At 40.7% G+C, this 21,845-nt stretch overlaps 1 protein-coding gene across 4 annotated transcripts in view; it reads left to right on the forward strand.

Moving 5' to 3' along the window:
- tlk2 (tousled-like kinase 2) overlaps positions 1-18,430 on the forward strand; it is a 161,473-nt gene extending 143,043 nt beyond the window's left edge. For all 4 annotated transcript variants that reach the window (XM_048560672.2, XM_048560673.2, XM_048560674.2 and 1 more), the window contains 2 exons: positions 692-799; positions 12,705-18,430. In XM_048560672.2, the coding sequence (XP_048416629.1) occupies positions 692-799; positions 12,705-12,872 (276 nt within the window). In that variant the 3' untranslated portion in view covers positions 12,873-18,430. The remainder of the gene's footprint in view (positions 1-691; positions 800-12,704) is intronic.
- The last annotated feature ends 3,415 nt before the right edge of the window (positions 18,431-21,845 follow it).

The raw sequence follows: 21,845 nt of genomic DNA on the forward strand, positions 1-21,845 counted from the left end.
ATCATGGAATCATACAGTAGAGAAGAGGCACTGTCAGCCCATTGAGCTTGCACCTCCTGAAAATTCCCACCAATCTCTTGGTGAAAAGAATTTTCTTTACATCACCTCTAAATTTCTAGGATCGTTTTGAAGGGGTATTATCTGACCCTTGAAGGAATCGTTTTGTGTTGATCCCTTTCTCTTGTGAAGCTTTATCTTCATTTGAAACCAGTGGTGTGGGAACCACTCCATTGTGTCAGATTAGGTGAGAAATCAGCCCCACAAGATCTTCAGGGAAGGTGCCAGTACTTTACAAAATTTAAAAAGGTTTGAAAAGTGAATGCTTTCAGCACCCTATTAGCCTCTTCCTGGCAACTATGAATGGTTATCTGTAAAGAAAAAGTGATAGAAATGTATTCATCTTAATTATTGGGAATAGATTCTGGTTGAAACCAGGGACCATCTAGAACTGCTTGAATCTGGTCCACCTCAATAGTAATATCTGAATTTTAGCAAGCTTAGACAGCTTTTGACAGCTACTGATATATATGTTGATTCTTGAAGTTTCTTTTTCAAAATATATCAAAGAAAAGTTCAGGCAGGGAGTACTTTGAAAATTATTTTTCTTTGAACCTTCTGGTTCACTAATGACTGCTTGCTACTTTGTTTTCTAAACTCTGATATGTTTGAACCTTCACTTTCTATTCCTTAGCCATTTGGTCATAACCAGTCTCAACAGGACATCCTTCAGGAAAACACAATTCTGAAAGCTACAGAGGTGCAATTCCCTCAGAAGCCAGTGAACAGTGCAGAAGCAAAGGTAAGTTTGTCACTTGAAACGCATGATAGCTGCAAGAAAAGTAGAATCTTGTTAGTATGCAGGTGCCTAACCTTGCTATTTATTGTGGTCACCAAATCCATTTGGACCTCATGATAGCACAGAGCTTTTGAGGTACTTTGACCAACAGCGCAAAGGCAAAATTAGACCATCTCGGTGCTCCACAATTGTTAAAGCATGCATTAAAGAATCTGTTTCATTCTACCATAGTGTTATTCAGTATGGTTTTTTATATTGTATCCACTGCATAAGGTTTTGCACTGCGGCACAGTTTAAGCTTTCCTGACAAGATTAACGTATGCACTAAAAAGTCTAACTTCTATTTTTTTTATAACTTTATTTAATTTCAATCTAAGTTGCACAGATAGAACAACAGTGTGTACACACTCAGTTCTCAAGAATTTAATTTCCAACACAGAAGTTTGCATGAAAACAGTCAGAAATTCTTATACACTTGTGTTTGAGGGTCAATGAATAAAAGTTTATTTTGGAAAGAATACTTAATCATAAGGAATGTAAACTAAAGTAAGATACTTTCTTTCATAATATATACAGAACAAATGTTAGATATCTGTTTGGATCTATGCTTAGATTATTATCTAGCAAACCCAAATTGGGGAGGGAGTGGGTAAGTGGGCTAAAATGTAGATAAAAATCCACCAAGCTTATAGTTTTCTATTTTAAATTGTCAAAACATGAATACATCTCCATTTATTTTTGCCATACTTAAATAGTTGAGTTGATCACAAGTTTTGTTTCCAATAATTTGGGATAAATTATTTTTCACCATTGTTATAGCTTTAAACCAATCTAATTTCTAAAGATTGGAGCATAGGAACTCAAGTGCAGAATGTAACTGAAACTGACCAGTTTCCTTGTATTAGTTCATTTCTCTGTAATTAAGCAAGAAGCATCTTTTCGTAGACCTTCTAAAAGGACTTTTGTCATCACATAGTCCTACCTATAATGCAGTCTCAATATGCTCCCAGTTATGGCTAGATCACAGTGTAATAATCTGTTTAGGCTCTTCTAACAGGCAGTTTTGCTTCAGTTACTCAAAGTATTTCAGCCCTGATCATGATGCCTAGTGGTGGGAAACAGGTGTTTTCTTCATTATTTATTTGAATTCCTAAGATATTCCTGGGGAGAAAATCATTGGTGTGTACCTATTATGCACCACTTATTGGTTCGTTATAAAGTAGCATTGATTGAGAATCGAAGCATTTCCTCTGGGTAGGTGAAGGCCTAATGGTATTATCACTGTATTGTTAATCCAGAGACCTAGGTAACATTCTAGGTACCTGGATTGAATCCTGCCATGCTAGATTCAATTTTAAAAAAATGAAATCTGGAATTAAGAGCCTAATGATGATCATGAATATATTGCTGATAGTCAGGAAAACCCATCTGGTTCACTAATGTCCTTTAGGGAAGGAAACTGCCATCCTTATCTGGTCTGGCCTGCATGTGACTCCAGATTCACAGCAGTAGACTCTTAATTGCCCTCTGCACAGTTCGGGAAGGGTAATAAATGCCCGCCCAGCTAGTGGTGCCCTCATCCTGTGAATTAATTAAAAGAAAGTGAAGAAGGAACAAAGAAAAGGGAAAGTATCTGGTGGGAGGATAAAGGATTCTTCACGGAACTAAATAATTTCAACATGGTAACTTTTTGCTTTTATGTTCTAACACAACTCTTATTGTCATGCTGTTTAGAACAGTAAAACTAAATCTAGTAGTTGTTTGCTACCAAGGGCTCTTCATTTGGGAGAAAATTGAAACTGTAGATAATGTATTTACCTTAACTGATGCAGTTTCTTCATTGAAAAACAAAATACTGTAATTGCTGAAAGCAGAAACAAGTACAAGAAACAGATCAGGCAGCACTTGTAATGAGACTGCAAACTAATCTTTTTCAGGCCAAAGATCTCTCATCAAAAACGGCATTTTCAGAATTTGTTTGAATTACAGTTTTTTTTTAATAGCCACTTTTCAATATCCTGGAAACTTTGACTAACAGCATTGTGGGAGTATCTTCATCACACTGGTTGCAGACATTCATGATGGCCCACATAATGGCCCACTTAATTTCTTTAATAGCAACTTGGTCAGTAGTGTTATAACCCAGAAGGAATGGAAAGCATCTTGTCGTGGGATTTTTCTGACTCAACTGTGAATTTTGGGTGCATCAGATGTTTGTTTCCTTACCTGTCATCCAGGCATGATCAGTTCCAGCATTCCAGGGAATGCTGAATAACAATGCGTGTGGTCTGTAAGAGATGTTGGTCAGTTTTCTCACAGTCAAAGAGACAGCCTTGGTCTTTGTGGCTTTCAGTTGGTTATCTGGATCCTCCTAGTCAGTATGACTCAGCTATTCTTTTGGATATATTTTCTGACCTATAAAAACTATCTGTGTTGCTGGAGATAGTGAAATAGCCTACAATGAAATTGTGTCTTCTCTAGCCACATGATGTCAGCACACAAACCACATATTTCTGTTGTAGCACTTTCTTATGTACGTGTTAATTTCCACTCTTCTTCAGTGATTCACAGGTTCCTTGTGAATTGAGCGAAAAGTATTCCTATACCAGTCCTGTGTGCATGACTGGTTCAGACTGCCCTGGGTGAATGGAAGCAGACTAATTGTAGATCAGCCAAGAGGACATTCAATGTCTGTCTTACTCATCTGTGTCTTGCTTCACACTGAAATGTTATTATTTGTGGATTAAATGCAAGACACTCTGGACCTACTGTAACTGAATTCTGTCAAGTACCTGGACCCAAGTTGTTCCTGAATTTTGATCAGTAGGGAACTTCTGATGAAATGGTGAAATTAAACTAGAAAATTTTGACAACACTTCTCACATCAGACAGTGTCTGTGGAAAAAGAAACAGTGAATGGTTTAGCTTATAACCTTCCAGTTGCATTTTATTTTCAATGTTATGACCGATAGCTGCTTCACTCAGTGGAGTATAGACCCAATAGAATGTCATACAACAAAATGTGGAATATACGATGGTAATGTCACTAGACTTGTAATCGAGAATCCCACGCCACTGCTCTGGCAACATGGATTTGAATCCCATCGTGGCACATGGTGAAACGTGAACTCAATACAAATGGTGATAATGTAACCGCTGCTGATTTTGTTGTAAAAACCAATCTAATTTCCTAATGTCTTTTAGGGAAGAAGATCTGCCAATCTTGCATGGTCTGGTCCATATATAACTGCAGATCCACAGCAGTGTGGTTCACTCTTGACTGCACTCAACAGCTCTGGCAACTGTGGATGAACACTTGAAATGTCATAACATTCGATGTTATAGGCCAAGTGGTGATAAGTGGGACTACTGTAAATTTAGTATAACTTTGGCACAGACTCCAGTTGGCTGAAGAGCCTGTTCTATACCGTCCTATTCTATTCTATTCTATTCTATGATGCAGTCAGGATATTTGCGTTTTTGATGTTTAGAGGGGAGTATTATCGATGGTGCTTCATCCAGAATATAATTATCTGAATTTAGCAGTTGTACAGCTTTTTATTCAAGGAATCAAAATGGCCAAGCTGTAATATTAAACAGGCTGCTTCACTTGTGTGGAAGGATTTCTCCAAGTTGCTCTCATTTCAGCCTGGTGTGCTGCAGAAGTAGCATTTGAGGAAAATGTTCTCCTATTTATTGAAGCTGTGTGAAGGGGATCCATTGGATAAATGGTTGGATTTATTAAAGGCAGTCTCAGTCAATCTAATGATTCTCTTCCCTCAACAGTGGAGGAACTTATATCCATGGAATCATCCAGACTGAAATCTTACTGCAGTGGAAATGCTGTTTGCGAGGATAATGCAATCCTTGGGTGGTAATGTTCCACCCATCCTTATAACACTCACATTCTTCATTCACCCCATAATAATCAGTTCCCATGGCAGACCTATCACCCTTTCCAGTATTGTTCTGATATGGCTTTTTAAAATTTGTTCTTGGGATATGGGTGTCACTAGCTAAGCCAGCATTATTGCCTGTGCCTGATTGATGCAATCCCTGTGATGTAATTACGCCTAAGGTGCTGTTGTAAAGGAAAGGGAGTATAACTCTGACTTGGCGGGGACCTTTCCATGTAACTGCTGCCCCGACCACCTAGGTGATGGGTGGAAGGAGCTTTGATGAGCTTCTGCAGTGCATACTATCAGTGGTACTACCACTGAGTACTGATCGTGGAGGGGGTAAATATTTTCGGTGGTATGAGAAGTGCAGATCAATGGGCCCATTTATTTTGTGTTGCTGGAGCTGCCCCTGTTTAAATGGAGAATATTACGACTAAGGTGGGAGGAGAGTACTGTCACTCTCTATTCCATTATTCCCAGGTGACAGATAAATGTAATTGTTTTAACCAGTTTTCAATAAGGCTAGTCAGATATTCACTCTATGCAAGGCTTCACATACAAAGACCCATCATCCAGGTTTCTGTAATAAGTGAAGCAGCTGGTGGACTAAGGCAGATTTTGCTGAACACACACTGTTGTCTACAGAGATCTACGGTGAAGCAGTCATTCAAGAAACATTGACAAATTCTTTCAGAGACCTCTAGTAAGAAAGCTGCTGGTTCAGGGCTCCAGCTACCCACTGGACCCACAACAAGAGGTAGTTTCCAGAATCAAGAGAACTGAATTAGGAAGCTTTTTTTCAACAGGCCTCTGGCCAGTTACCCCAAATTACAACCAAAGCAGAAGAGATAATGGGAACTGCAGATGCTGGACAATCCAAGATAATAAAGTGTGAAGCTGGATGAACACAGCAGGCAAAGCAGCATCTCAGGAGCACAAAAGCTGACGTTTCGGGCCGAGACCCTTCATCAGAGAGGGTTCTGGAATAAATAGGGAGAGAGGGGGAGGCGGACCGAAGATGGAGAGAAAAGAAGATAGGTGGAGAGGAGAGTATGGGTGGGAAGGTAGGGAGGGGATAGGTCAGTCCAGGGAAGACAGACAGGTCAAGGAGTTGGGATGAGGTTAGTAGGTAGGAAATGGAGGTACGGCTTGGGGTGGGAGGAAGGGATGGGCAAGAGGAAGAACAGGTTAGGGAGGCAGAGACAGGCTGGGCTCGTTTTGGAATGCAGTGGGGGGAGGGGAAGAGCTGGGCTGGTTGTGTGATGCAGTGGGGAGAGGGGACGCACTGGGCTGGTTTTGGGATGCGGTGGGGGAAGGAGAGATTTTGAAGCTGGTGAAGTCCACATTGATACCATTGGGCTGCAGGGTTCCCAAGCGGAATATGAGTTGCTGTTCCTGCAACCTTCGGGTGGCATCCTTGTGGCACTGCAGGAGGCCCAGGATGGACATGTCGTCTAACCAATGTGAAGGGGAGTTGAAATGGTTCGCGAGTGGGAGGTGCAGTTGTTTATTGCGAACCGAGCGGAGGTGTTCTGCAAAGCAGTCCCCAAGCCTCCGCTTGACCCAGATTGTCCATAAACCCAGACAGACAGTATTCAGTAAACCAGCAATTGCCCCAAGAAATGAGACTTTTTGTTAAAAAGAAGTTCCAGTGCTCTTTTGTTGACTTTTTTTTAAATTTCACGAACTCAGTAACATTCAAGCTCGAGTCCGCAAAAAAATTGAATAAGAAGCCTTCGTAACACAATCCTAATTACTGTAATAACGATAGTATTTTATTCAAGAAACAATATCACAGCCCAAAGGCTGAATTGTACTCTGATTTGAATCAAAAATTCATTTACAGACTAAATAATCAAGAAACTTATTACAAATTATTTACTCGATCAAGGGATCTGGGAATAAATATCCATTTGTTTGTGTCTGGGCAAACTGGCAACTTGGCTGTCCTGTTTTGTTGCCTTGGTTGTAAACTCCAATGTTTCGAGGCATTCACCTCAACTAGGGTGTAATTACCAAACTTATGTCATGGGGCACGTGTTTTATCTACTAAAGTCTCCTTGTATGATGTAAATTTATTAGCATTCAGCTGCACATTGTCTTCGTTCCACCATTCATTGAGATCATTGATAGTTTTCTGAGCCTTGACTCCAAATGTCACATCATCGACACGTTTTGAATACTTGAGACCAGAAGAAAAGAGAGTGCTATTAGTGGGGATTAGGAAAAGAACTGAACCTCATAGTCCCCTGAGACACATCTATTAATTGAGCCCCTTTGTAAAGACACCCAAAGTATCTAACACATGCAGTTAAGTCAGAAGTTTATTGGACAATTTCCTAACCACAACTATATGATCATCTGTCAAATATATTTTGAAACATCATCTAACTTAGGAGAATAAGGGCCTAGACAGTTTGATCTTTTTACTTAGGACAACCCCTCCATCCCAGAAATTAGTTTGGTGCACCTTCATTGTCTTCTCATTTCTCTCTCACACTCTGTATGTATAACTTTCTATAGAAAGGAATTCAAAACTCTGCACTGTATTCTAGATTTTGTTACACCAATGCTCTGTATGCTCAAATCTTAATGTGCCATTTGCCACCTTAAATGTTTGCTGCATCTGTGTGTTAACTTTCATGAATAAGGTCTCCAATGTTCCTTCAAAGTTCAGCCTTTCCCACTATTTCACCATATAAGAAATACTTTGTATTTCTGTTTATTTAACTAAAGCAGATAATGTTTCAATCTCTGCATTCTATTCAATCTGCTAATTTTTTCCCCACTTACTTAGTCTCTCCAAATCTTCTTGACGATTGTCTTTGCGTCTTGCTCATAACTCACTTTCACCTAGTCTTGAGTCATCTACAAACTTAAATTTATAACAATTAATCCCCAAATCAGAATCGTGATACAGATTGCATAGATCTGAGGTTCAGGCACTAATCCTCATGGTACCCTACTAGTCACAGTCTGCCATCCTGACAAAGGCCCAATTATACCTACTGTTTTCTATCCATTAACCACTTCTCAATCCGTAGCAACCCTGCAACGGCAGGAAGAGCTACACCTGCCCCCATACCTCCTGCCTCACCCCCATCCCAGGCCCCAAGAAGACTTTCCACATCAAGCAGAGATTCACCTGCACATCTGCTAATGTGGTATACTGCATCCGCTGTTCCATTGTGGTCTCCTCTACATCGGGGAAACCAAGCGGAGGCTTGGGACTGCTTTGCAAGTCACCTACACTGGGTTGTAAACAACTGCACCTCCCAGTCGCGAACCATTTCAACTCCCACTCCCATTCTGTGGACGACATGTCCACCTTGAGTCTCCTGCAGTGCCACAACGATGCTACCCGAAGGCTGCAGAAACAATAACTCAGATTCCGCTTGGGATCCCTGCAGCCCAATGGTATCAATGTGGACTTCACAAGCTTCAAAATCTCCCCTCCCTGTACAGCATCTCAAAACCAGTCCAGCTCGTCCCCACTTCCCTATCCTGCCCTTCTTCACACCTATCCCCTCCTCCCACCTAAAGCCCCACCACCATCTCCTACCTACTAACCTCATCCCACACCCCCTGACCTGCCCGCTGCCCTAGACTGACCTATCTCTGCCCTACTTCGCCACCTACACTCATCTTTACTAGCTCCATCCCTGCCTCTTTGACCGGTTTGTCTCCTCTCCATCTATCTTCTCTATCCATCTTTTCTCTGCCTCACCCTCTCGCCCTATTTTTTTCAGAGCCCCGTCTTGCCCTCCCCCATTTCTGAAGAAGGATCTAGGCCGGAAACATCAGCTCTCCTGCTCCTCTGCTGCTGCTTGGCTGCTGTGTTCATCCAGCTCTGCACCGTGTTGTCTCAGATTCTCCAGCATCTGCAGTTCCTACTATCTCTAATTTCCCATATAGTCTTGTTTTGTGAATGACCTTTTGAAAAGCTTTCAGAAAATCTAAATATGCCACATCCACTAGTTTTCCCTCAGTTATTCTGCTAGTTATATTCTCAAAAACCATAAAAGGTTTTTCAAACAGGATTTCTCTTTAATAAATCCATGTTGACTTTGCACATTAAGTCATTACTTTGAGTATTCTGTTAACGCATCCTACATTATAGCTTCAACGATTTTCCTTATGCCTGATACTAGGGTAACAAATCTATAGTGCTCTTTTTTTCTCTCTTCTTTCTTTCTTAAGTAGTAGGAGCTTACATTTATCATTTTCAAACTGCAGGAACCACTCCAGAGTGTTTTACTTTTGAAAGATGATTGCCAGTGCATCGACTACCTTTATAGCCACCTCTTTCAATACAAGGAGTGCAGATCATCCAGTCCAAGAGATTTATCCATTTTAAATCCCATTAATTTTTCAAGTGATTTAAACTAATTTTTAAAGGAATATTCAAACCTCCTAGTACTTTATTTGCGCCACTCTCTAAATGCCCCATTATTTCTGGCAGTATTTTCCTCCATTTTCCTAACTCAGCATAAACCTGAATGTTCAGGTTTTGTTATGTATGGTTGCAGTCTCCATCAGTTCCCAAAGAGTTATGAATGGTACTGAATTATTGTGCAGTTGTCTGCAAGCATTTCAGTCTGATTTTATGTGCGAAGGAAATTCATTGATGAAGCACCTAAAGATGGTCGGGCGATAGACACTACCTTGAGAAAATTGTGCATGATTTCCTGGGACTGAGATGATTGAAACTCCAGCAACTACTGTTCTACCAAATTCCTTTTTTGTTTGGTATGACTACAAACATTAGAGAACTTTCCCACCAGTTTGTTTGTTAGATGTTGCCTTTAGTCTTGCCCTGCTTGTTACATTCAACTCTTGTCTGCACCAAGACTGTTAAAAGTCCAAAATAAGCTAAATGGCTGTTGCAGACCCAAACTGTGAAATGTGAGCAGGGTCTTGCTGAGTGACTGCTGCTCGATAACAATCAACATCATCACTTTCTTGATGATTAAGAGTAGACTGCTGGAGCGATAATTGGCTGGATTGGATTTGTCCTGTTCTTTGTCTTCAGCACCATTGTCAAGGCCCAAAGTCTTTGGAATATCCACTTCCTCTGTCTTTTCTTGGTACAAATGGGGTGAATCAAATTGTTTAAAGATTGACGTTTGTGATACTGTAACCTTCACGAGATGACAGATGGATTATCTACTCTGCACCTCCATCAGAAGATTGATGCAGCTGCCAGCCTTTCTCATTAACCTGTGTTTACATCACAGCAGGAGGCCATTCAGCCCATTGTATGCATGCCAGTCAGCAAAGATCTGACTTCACTAATTCCAATTTTTGAACCTTGCCTCATAAGCCTTCGAAAGCTGCAGAAACACAAGTGAACCAAGTGCTACGTAAATGTTAGACTGTTTCTGCCACAACCACTCTTTCAGGCAGTGAGGTCCACACTCTCATCACCTTCTGGGTGAAAGAATTCTCAACTTTCCTTTTCGTTGTCTGCCACTTTCCTTGAATCCATGTCCCCTTGTTATTGACCCACTTACTAGTGGAGAAAATGCATTCATATCCAAGCTACCTGTAACCCTTCTGATCTTGCATGCCTGCATCAGGTCACCTTTCAACCCGAGGGAAGACAACCCTAGTCTATCCATCGTTCCTCATAGCCCGCACAGCATCCTGGTGAACCTTCTCTGCGTGAGAGTGGCTGCAATCACATCCTTGCTTTAATGTGATGATTATAAATGCAGAGTAATGTGTCTTCAGTGATGTGTTGTGCTTCCTTTCATTGAGGATGTACACACTGGCAAATTTATCTTCACATTCACGCTTGTGTGGTTATGGTGTCTATTGGAAAGTTAAATAATCTTCAGAAATTTACACTTCAACTCAGTTTCAGTGATTGCTTTCACAGCGATTACTCTGGCTCTGTTTTGGCGCAAGCTTGCTGAGATTTGTATAGTACAAGTAAATTGATCTTGTATGATCTAATGTACTTGCCAAGCAATCCTAATGCCACATCTAATATTTAAAAATTTTGGCAGTGTAGTTTGTTTCCCCTATTTATCATTTGTTCGCGAGTTTGATTTTGTTGATGTTAATAACCTCAGCATTCTGGGTCAATGGAACCAAGGATGTCAGTCAATTCAGGCCATTAGGTGTTTGGCAGTAAAATTTTTGGTAAACCCTTTACAAAATGTATATGTAATGCTGTCTTTAGCTTGCTGGGATTAACCAGGAAAAGAACAAGTTTATAGGTAAATTTGCATAATGCAGACTTAAAGCATTTTTTTTTGCTTATCAGCTAGGCGGGACAGTTGACTCCTATTAATCTGTAGTACCCTGAGAGAGACATATTTTGTGCTGGTCTGAGCATGACTAGGGATTTATAAATATTTTCAAGATTAGTCCAGATAGAAATGACCAGGCACAGCAGATGTCACAGCAGTCATAAAGGTAAGTTGTAGAAGTCATTGTTCAGGATTCTGTAGCCATTCAAGTGACTCGTGAGTGAACACTGTCCCAGAAGGGAGCAGTTTCTATGGACAGTTTGGCCATCCATAAGCAGATAAAAGATGATTTAAGTAGATCATTGATGAAGTTTTTAAGATTTGTCACTTGGGTTGTGGATGAGGTGAGCAAAGTTTACAGCCTCATATCATGGATGGATGCTTGTTTTGCAGAATGTGGATCTATTTACCATTGGTGTTTCCTGCAGCTTGTGGTGCTTAATTTTTGTGAAGCAAGACATTTTAGAGATCTGTAGATACCAGAAGTAAATGTCGAGGCGAACGCCACAAAGAGAGAAGTAATATCAATTCTCCAGAAGATATATTTGTGTTGAGGAAATTGCTCCAAGTAAGCTGGAAGGACATGAAATCATTTTATAGTCCTGTACAAACTGAGTCACTTTGTACAGTGTTGCCACGTTTGTCTGCTTTTTTTTCTGTTGTGAAATATAACATTCTAAGAAACTGAACTGAATGACATCTCATCAACTGTTAACTTGCCTTCAGAGCTAATAATGGCATATTTATGAGCAGCCTTCAGTTTTGTAAGGCTGTGGTGATCAGCTATTTGTTAGGTACCCATTTGTGTGGTTAAGGAACCCCACCCTGACACTGAAGCATCTGTCACATTTGCTGCACGGCACGTCATTGGGCTGAGAAGGTACACGATTCACTTGCCTCTGTTTTCTCTGGTCCTTCTTTCAGTCAGCTGAGTCCCCTTCACAGAATCTTTGTAGTTCAGATGTGTTCTTTGTAGTACAGTGACTTGTAACACTCCTAATAGGGAGTTCTGCTTCTCGTGCTCTGCCATGTCCACTCTAACTTCCTGTAACCTTTGAACTCTTCTTCAGTCACCTCTAAACTATGCTGAATGATGCATTACGATATTTCGAATAAATTTCTTCTCTATTGCTGAACAGAATTGCTATTTAGCATCTCCTGGGACTAATTCTCCATAAATGTTACCTGTCATAGATTGTTGGCTTGCTCTGTACAAAGAAAGGGATACATCTAAAGGATTTTATCATGATGGTCAAAATGGCTGGGTTTTTATTAATCAGGGAAAATGATTTTCACTGATGGTCATGATAAGTAAAGCCCAGCAATTGTCAGGGCAGGGAATGCTGAGCAGAAATTTTGAAATTCACTGTTTTAATTGATGCATGGATTTTTTTCAAGAAAAGACTATTAATGATGACAGAGAGGAGCTATTAAATGTGTAGATGACAAGAAAATCCAAAATGAATGATTTTGCTCTGCACTGTAACATCCTGGGTACATTTTCCTCTTCGTTTGGAACAGTTCCAAATGGTTTCCAGATAAACTATCACATGACTGTTCATGTAATGTCTAAGCAAAACCTACCTTCCAGTTCCCTACTTGATTGTAATAATTAACTCACCCAGATTAAAACATTTACGTCCTAAGTTATTCTAACTTGCTTCCTTATCAACATCAAAATAGTCTGATACTTGTCAGGTTTTGGGAATTCCAACTTTAATGAGAATTTTTCTTTCTCTCGTCCTGCTGCAGGCCTTTATTCGTCGCTGTCTGGCATATCGTAAAGAGGACCGAATAGATGTTCAGCAACTTGCCAGTGACCCATACTTGATGCCTCATATTAGAAAATCAGTATCCAGCACCAGCCCAGGTGTGGTTGCATCAACCTCTGGATCATCTAATAACAACAGTTCAAACTGAGCATGTGGACGATCCACTAAGAGGGTGCATACACAAAAGGAGTACAGAATCTGTACTGGTAATATCCTGATTTGTACCAGGTGTTTTCTCTGTGTCTGTCCAGTGTGGGGAAGAACGTCCTCACAGATTCTCTAAAGCGAGATGGGCAGAGACTGCGATGCTCCAGGCTGGAAGTAAGGAGGCGATGGCAGAGGCTATGAATCACGGACCATGACTGATGGCTGCTAATGAAAAGGACAATGATCAGAATCTGCATCTTTCTCCCATATCCCTTGGCTGTAGCTCAGACACGGCTATGAACTGAAGGTGGCTGTGTGCTGGAAGAGAGTAAACAAGATGGGTGTTTGTTTTTAAATGCTTCTGAGATATCTTCTATCTGTACCCCTCCCCACCCCCCATCCCGAACGCACACACGGACACACACACACACACACACACACACACACACACACACACAAACACGGACAGTTCCCTGCTAACGTGCAAGGTGAATTGGTGACAACTGTTCCATGTTGAGCACAAATAAGGGGACTTGATTGTTCCAAAGTTTGGAGTTGCCGGTTGGTGCTGGTGGCTGTTTTTGAGTCAGATACACACACCGTCCTGCTTTCTTATATTAGAAAAACACTTTTTCCTCTTCCTCATCCTTCACATGCCACCACCCCATGCTCCATTTACTTTCTGACTCTGTTGCTTTTTCTTGCACTGCTCCTGCAGTACCTTAATATGTTGCTCACTTTCTGCTCGAGTGGATGTAGATTGAGAAACAGACAACACTAAGGCTTTGAGGAGCCTGCAACAGGAAAAGTACCTTGAATTGACACTGAAACACCTTCTGTTTTAGCCTCTTTTTGTCTGTTTTTGTTTGCTTTCTTGTCATTGATTTTTTTTTTCGGTTTATTCCTCTTGCTTATGTTCCACAAACCTGGCAATTCACTTCTGCTTTGGCAGGCTGCTGCTTTCTGAAGGTGTATTCTCAATTCAGTTGGCATTTCTATGAGTGTAATAATATTTGTGATCCATTGTGGGTTTCCATCTAATTTTTTTAAATTTTGAGTTAAATAACTAAAGATATTCATCTATCAAATTGCCGTGTCTGATTTCCACGTAACTTGTTTTATTTTCACTTTTCAGGAGTAAATCTTTAAGGATGGGATGTTGTCTTCATACACTAATAGTTCAAGTTCAGAGAAATGAATTATGATGGTTTATGGTCTAGCTCAGATGAGTAAAATTTGGTGATCTCACGTCCATGCATTGTTGTGCACCAAACAACAAGTTAACACCTTAAATACTGATCATAGACAAACCTACCTTGGGACAGGGTTTGGACACAGTGGGTCAGATGTATGAAAAGCACCCCACCCTTAGGAGATACTTAAATTTCTGGAGAAGCAGAATATAGTTCTTGAACACTTTCTCAAATATAATACCAAACATTCCTTTTTACCTTGAGTTTGAGGGAAAAGTAGCAACAAAAAGTGCAGAGTTATTTTTAAAGGGTAAATTTCTTATTGTTTTGGAGTAAAATTTAGTTAAATGAGACAACTTCAACTCCGACTAATATCAGAGTCTTGCAGAACAGAATGAGACCACTTAACCCATCAAGCCTGTACTGCCCCAGTTTTATTTTGTTTGGTTGGTTAATCCATTTGAGCAGCCTTGAATGAAATTATCACGTTTGCTTTCACCAAAGTAGAACAAGGACTCCATATTTGCAAAATACACTATATGCGTATTGTTTTTCCTTTGAATTGAGAGCCACTATTGATTTATCAGTCAAGGTTAACTTAATCTGCACATTAATAATGCTTACCCTTTTCTGGGGAGAATAGTCTTGTTCCTAAATTCTGACTAGGTGCAGTACCACAGAAATCTTGGAAAACAGTAACAAATAGTGCACTGGCATCCAAAGTGGATTGGCTTAGATTTGAGAGCGAGGGTGCTGTGCTCTCAATTGCAGCAGTTTTCTCCCTTGCTTTCCCTTCCCATATGATTCCTTTATCTTTCATTTTTCCCTCTGTAACATTATCCTATTCCTACCTGGTATGAGTATGACCTTTCTCAGTGGGTCTCAGTGCATCACTGTTGCTTATCCACCTCCAGAATTTTCATCAGCAAGTTTCTTGAGGTCACAGACTGGCCCCTAATAGATATGTAAGTTTCAGCCAATGTCCTTGCACACAGAACATCTTTGTTACCTGGAATCAATCTATTAACCCTCATACCAAAGCAGAGAATGTTTAAGGATCTTCCTTTTATTAATAGGGAGCAAATAGGTCTTTATTTTCACATTGTGAAAAGTTAAGATCAAAGTACTCATTGGTAAGATAATGTGTGACGAATTAACTTTCCCTCTGGTATAGCTTAGAATTCAAATCCAAGCCTGTTCAGACAAGGATATTGCTACATTACAAAACTAGAGTGCAGCTTTGTGTGGTGAATTCTGATAGAGCATTGAGAATATTAGATGGTGAAATTGCTTAATGTGGAATGTACTACTTGGGTTGGATACAAGGGAATTGTAATTTCACAAAACTTAGTGCAAATTTACCCAGTAACTTGTTTGAAGGGATTTTGCTACAAATCCTGCTAGTCACTGTTAGTCAGAATCTCAAGGTTACAAATTATTTAGCTTTGGAATTGTTGCTAAATGTTGCAGTGGCCTGGCTTGATGGCATTTGGTTCCAAAAAGTGAAGGTCCGCATAATTGATGTATTCAAGCTTTCTATTGCAGTCTTAAGCTCCTATGTCTGACTTGGATTCTCTGAAGATTAAGGCATTGCCTGGAGTGGCATCTACAGAAGCTTCCTTGTTGAAATATGGAAAAAGTGACTACTTAAGATAATAAGTCATTAATTTGCTTAAATAAATTAGATTTGTTCCTCCCTCAGATTAAACTGAAGTTTGAGTTTGTAGGCAGCTACAGAATCGTTATGCCATTATTATTGAAAATAAGGGAACTTTGAGGATATATGGTTATTGCCATCTGGTTTTGCCCAGAAGTTACATTGATGCTGCATGCAAAGTAAATATTCATGTCTACGTTTAGAGGGTGCAGGAATAAAGTAATACAGCAAACCAGTCCGGTTGATCATCAATGCTAATGCTGATCTAGATTTAGTGGCACTGTGTGTGCAGAACATTTTAATAAGTCTCTAACTGAGGTAGAATCATCCACACTGCTACTAATATACAATAACCAGCCTGCATTCTCCAGCTGTCTCTAAAACATCATTAAGGTCTAACAACACTGGACTGGTCAAATGTCTTTTCTGTTTTATTTTTAAATTAAGTTCAACTTTTGTATTGATTTTATTAAAGGACCAAGGCAAAATATTGCACAGTTCAACTCCGGTAAAATGCAGTTTGGCAGTCTGTGGTAATCACATTTGGTTGGCTTGTGAAATAAGTCGTGTTTCGTTTTCTTAGAAAATCATTATCTGAAATTATAGGTCCTATGCAGACATTCTTGGCGGAACGGCTCAGATAGAGGTACATAGTCTAGCTCCTGGGGACTTGCAACTAGAGGGTACAACTTTCAAAGGCACTTCTGCCTAGCTGTTTAGGATTGGTGCTTGTATTCTTGGTAACAAAGCCCTTCTAAGAAGAAGTAATTTTGACTGTAACTCTTAGTATTGCTCCCAAATTTCTGGGACCGTACTTTTGTTTCTCTTGAGTCTGAAATGATGGTGGATTGTGGGAGGAAGGAAGATCGTAGTAAAATGGAGGTAGACTGACTATGTCCAAAGCCGAACACAAACTGGAAACTTTGCATTCTCTGGTCGTAATCTACTTGGAGAACTTGTTCACACAATCATTAATCTAGTTGTCAGTGCGAACAGCAGGCATTATCATTCTGAAGCAAACATTCTCCCAGAAATGGAAATCTACAATCAAAACAAGAACATTGTCTCAGAATAAATCTTAATATCAGCAGAGCAAGATTAAATTATGTTTTTGGCCAAGAGAATGTTAATCAGATAGATGGTGTGAACAGCAGAAATGGATCCCTGGAAAATGTCTAAAAATTAGGTTTGTGCACATCCCTTTTCAGTGGGTCAATACAACTTTTTTGCACAGTTGGTCATTCTAAGTGTGAGAGATCATATTTTATTATTTCTCCAGCAGAGTGAGAATACAGTCATCTTGATACTATTCTTCTCAACCTGTTTGCTTAGAGTCACCCTGTTTTCACTTAAAGCTCTGGATTGTTTTGTTTTCCCCATCACCAACTCACCTATCTATTTAACATTCATTTCACCTCTCAATATTTAGGCATGTGTAGCTAATGGAAGGTGATGTTTTGCACATTATTGATCAGCCGTTAAAAGATGTGGCGCAAAGTGACTATGACTTGAGTTGCCAACTAATTCCTCAGAAAAGTTACTCTTGTACCTTTTTTGAATAATTTTAAATATTTTAAATACTGGAGCTGCTTTTCTTCAGGGAGGAGACCTTGGTGCTTACAGACAAATCATTCTGTTTGCTCCTGTTCCAATAAATATCCAACAGAGTTAAAGATGTTCTTAGAGTTCGTAGGTTATTATGGTGGATTTTATGAGAACTTGATAAGTCTTTTTAGAAGATTGGAAAGTTAATCCATTTAACACTGATTGTAATACCCTGCAGAATTTCCATCACACAAGATCAAAAAAGTACAAGATTTTCTTAGTGGGTTTAGTCAGTCTCCACTATATTGGGTTGGATCATATATAATCATTTTATTTTCTGGAAACCGTTTTTCAAATGAGGATTAAAGTAACTCTGACTTTATTAAAACAAATTGGTGTCGAATTTTTGGATCCCAGTTTTTAAATGCATACTGCTTTATGGAAAACACCCACGTTTTGTTTGTTCCATCAATCACTTCTGTTTGAAATTTTATGTTCCCCAGTTCATTCACGCCTGGCAAATAATCTTTGAGTTCCTCCTCCTTCTCCTTCTCCTTCTTCATCCTCATGTTATTTTCTCTTTGCTACCCCAATTTACCCACAGATCCCCAAAGGTGCAACCCACAGCTAAATCCTTCCGCAGTCCCCTTATGGCTGAATGTCATTCAGCACTTACATACGTGCAGAAACTTTGGTTTTTGAGTGTTCCTTTCAGTTTATTTCATTGCAGCTAGTTTAAACACTGTGAATAATTCCTGGTTTGATAAGCTTTTAGACCAGTTTATTTCTCCCTGTGGTTCCTCTTTCCAACTATTCTGTTTTTTTTAAAATGAAATTTGTACAAAAGCCTCTATTTAACTGTCTACTGTAGTGGTATGATGACGATTCTGATTTCAACTACATGAGCCTCTCCTAGACTACAGCTTTACTTTTAATGTACAAAAGATAAACAAAATGAAGGGGTGAGTTTAAACCGGTACGGATATTTTCTTTTGAATCAAAAGGAAGGTACCATGGAGCCCCTGTGAGTATGTGTCACTGTGAAATACATGCTTGGTTAATGACCCAGTCTATGGATGAGGGTTGCTGTGTATATTTCAATAAATTGTATTGCTTTGACTGTGCGGAATCCAAACCGTTAGATGTACATTGATAGCTGCTGCAGTGTAGAAATTGTTTCTTTTATTCATCTGCTAATAAATTGAAACTTATAACATTGTTTTTAATATTCCAGAATTATTTTCTCTTGTCTGATGTTCACGTTGTCTGCTCTGCATAACCTCTAGTCCTGTTGCTGTGACTGGGAACTGGGTGTAATAGCTGATGAAATGATACTGTTTTACATCATAGATTTGGATTTAACTGTAGTCTTAGTAATGGATGGTCGTTCTCTTAACAGATTGGTTCCTGCAGAAGAAAGGAAGCAGTATCTGACTTGCTGTTTAAAAAGAATACTATTGTAAAAAAAAATTTGTTTTGAAGATTGATCCAGGGAGAAGCAGACATAAAGACGTCTACGAATTATGTGGATGAGTATGCTACTCAACATCCTCAAGATGCTTCAGTACTCAGTAGATCATACTGATTGTTTACTTCACTGGGAATGCACTGGAAATCAAGCTGGATACTCTTGGAGTTGTCGCAAAAGTTAGTGGTTCCAGAAATTTTCTAAGCAACCTGTCAGGGACGTTTTTACACACCTCCTGTAGCCGATGGGACTTCAACTCAGAGTACAGTGATAGTATCTCCACGTCAAAGAGCTCAAGTTAATGATTGCATAAAAATATGCAGAATTCCTCCCAATGAACCTGCTTTTTAGACCCAGGTTGACAGAAAGAACTAATCAAGTTTCTTTACTTAACTAGAATTGCTATTTATTTAGAGTAATTAGATTGCAGATGCAGATAAACAGTTTTAAACCATTAACCTATCTACCAACTAAAACTCTTAACCCAAGCAACATTACCAATTTCGCACACATGCAGACAGAAAGAAACGCCAATTTTCTGGTGGAGAAAAGGGCTGGGAAAGTTCAGTGATCCTTGTTCAACGTTAGCTGTAATTGTCCTTTGTAGCTTATCAGAACATGTTGCTCCTTGATTCTCCTTTGGATAGTTTATTTTGCTTGTAGAAGGTAGAGGGTGGCTGGTTCACCTTTATAAAATCTTGGCTGAGCTTGTTGACACCAGAACATGCATGCTAGGTGCCACCTTAAATCGTGCTATGCAGACTTTGGAGTTTTGGGGTTTGGGGTGAGGGAGCAAGAGATCAGGATTGCCGAGGGGACACTCAGAGATGCGGAGGAGGACTGTGCCAGAGTTTTGCAGCAAAGAAATAGATCCTTCAGACCAACTTGTCCGTGCCAACCAGATACCCCAAACTGACCTGAGATAACAAGATGTAGAGCTGGATGAACACAGCAGGCCAAGCAGCATCAGAGGAGCAGCAAAGCTGACATTTTGGATCTGAACCCTTCAGAATTGGTGGAGGGCAAAGGGATTCTGAAATAAATAGGAGGAGGAGGAGGATAAAAGGAGAAAATAGGTGGAGAGAAGATGCACAGGTCAAGGAGGCGGGGATGGACCCAGTAAAGGTGAGTGTAGATGGTGAGTTAGGATGGGGGTTGGTCAGTCAAGGGAAGACCAACAGGTCAAGGATGTGGGGATGAGGCTGGTAGGTCAGAGGTGGGGGTGGGTATTGGTCAATGGCGTGAGAAGACTGGATAGGTGGGAGAAGAGACAGACAGGTTAAGGAGGTGGGAACAAGCTGGGCTGGTTTTGGGATGCGGTAGGGGAAGGGGAGATTTTGAAGCTTGTGAAGCCCACATTGATACCATTAGTCTGCAGGGTTCCCAAGTGGAATTTGAGTTGCTGCTCCTGCAGCCTTTGGGTGGCATCGTTGTGGCACTACACAAGGCCCAGGATGGACATGTCATCTGAGGAGTGGGAGGGGGAGTTGAAGTGGTTCGTGGCTGGGAGTTGCAGTCGTTTGTCATGAACCGAGTGTAGGTGTTCCACAAAGTGATCTCTAAACCTCCTCTTGGTTTCCCCAATGTAGAGGAGGCTGCATCGGGAACAGCGGATACAATATACCACATTAAACAGATGTTCACCTGCACATCTGCTAGTGTGGAATGTCTTCTTGGGGCCTGGGATGGGGGTGAGGGGGGGAGATGTAGGGACAGGTGTAGCACTTCCTGCAGTTGCAGGGAAAAGTGCTGGGTGTGGTGGGGAGTGTGGAGTGGACAACGGAGTCACAGAGAGAGCAGTCTGCCCGGAAGGCACATAATGGTGGGGAGGGAAAAAATGTCCTTGATAGTGGGGTCAGATTGCAGGTGGCGCATGTGTTGAGGGATAATGCATTGAATCTGGAGGTTGGTGGGTGGTATGTGAGGACGAGGGGGATTCTGTTTTTGGTGTTATTTCAGAGAGTTGGGGTGTGAGAGTTAGCTGCAGGAAACGCAAGAGATGTGGTCGAAGGCGTTTTCAACTGCTGTGGAGGGGAATTTGCGATCCATGAGAAAAGAGGACATCTGGGATGTCTGGGAGTGGAATGCCTCATCTCAGGAGCAAATGCGGTGGAGGCAAAGGAATTGTGATGGGGGATGGCATTCTTGCAAGAAGGTGGGTGAGAAGTGTATTCTAGGTAGCTGTGGGAGTCAGTAAGCTCCCAAACTGATCTAGTCCAATTTGCCAGCATTTGGCCCACATCCCTCTAAACCCTTCCTAATCATATACCATGCAGATGCCTTTTAAATGTTGCAATTGTACCAGGCTCCACCATCTCCTCTGGCAGTTTGTTCCATACACTCACCTGCCTGTGTGTGAAAAAGCTGACCCTCGGGCCCCTTTTTAAATTCTACCCCACTCACCTTAAACCTATGTCCTCTAGTTTTGGACTCCCCTACCCTTGGAAAAAGACCTTGGCTATTCACCCTGTCCGTGCCCCCCCCCCCCCCCCCCCACAATGATTTTATAAACCTCTATCAGGTCACCGCTCAGCATCTGATGCTCCAAACAAAGAAGCCCCAGCCAGTCAACCTCTCCCTATAGTTCAAACCCCAACCTGCCCACCCCCCAACCCCAGTGCTGGCAACATCCTTGTAAATCTTTTCTGAACCCTTTCAAGTTTAACAGCCAATCTTTTTCTTTTGTTTCAAAAGAGAAACAAAGATAATCCAGGTAATTACAATAGTATACCTCACTCAGTCACTTCTGCTGGCAACTCATTCCATATACATACCATTCTCTGTGTTTAAAAAAAAAGTTGCCTCCCAGGTTCCCATATATTTCACCTCATACCTTAAACTGATGCCCTCTAGTCCTCAATTCCCCGACCCTGGGAGAAAGACTGAGTGCATTCACCCTATCCATACCTGTCATGATCTTATACATTTCTATAAGATTTCCCCCTCAGTTTCCTACCCTGTAAAGAAAAAAGTCCTAGCTTGTCCAGCCTCTCCCTATACCCCAGTCTCTTGAGTCCTGGCAACTTCCTTGTAATTTCTTATGCACTCTTTCCAGTTTAATAGAATCCTTCCTATGGCCAGTTGACCAAAACTGAATACAATACGTCAAGG

The sequence above is a fragment of the Stegostoma tigrinum genome, chromosome 31 (assembly GCF_030684315.1).
Source record: "Stegostoma tigrinum isolate sSteTig4 chromosome 31, sSteTig4.hap1, whole genome shotgun sequence".
NCBI lineage: Eukaryota > Metazoa > Chordata > Chondrichthyes > Orectolobiformes > Stegostomatidae > Stegostoma > Stegostoma tigrinum.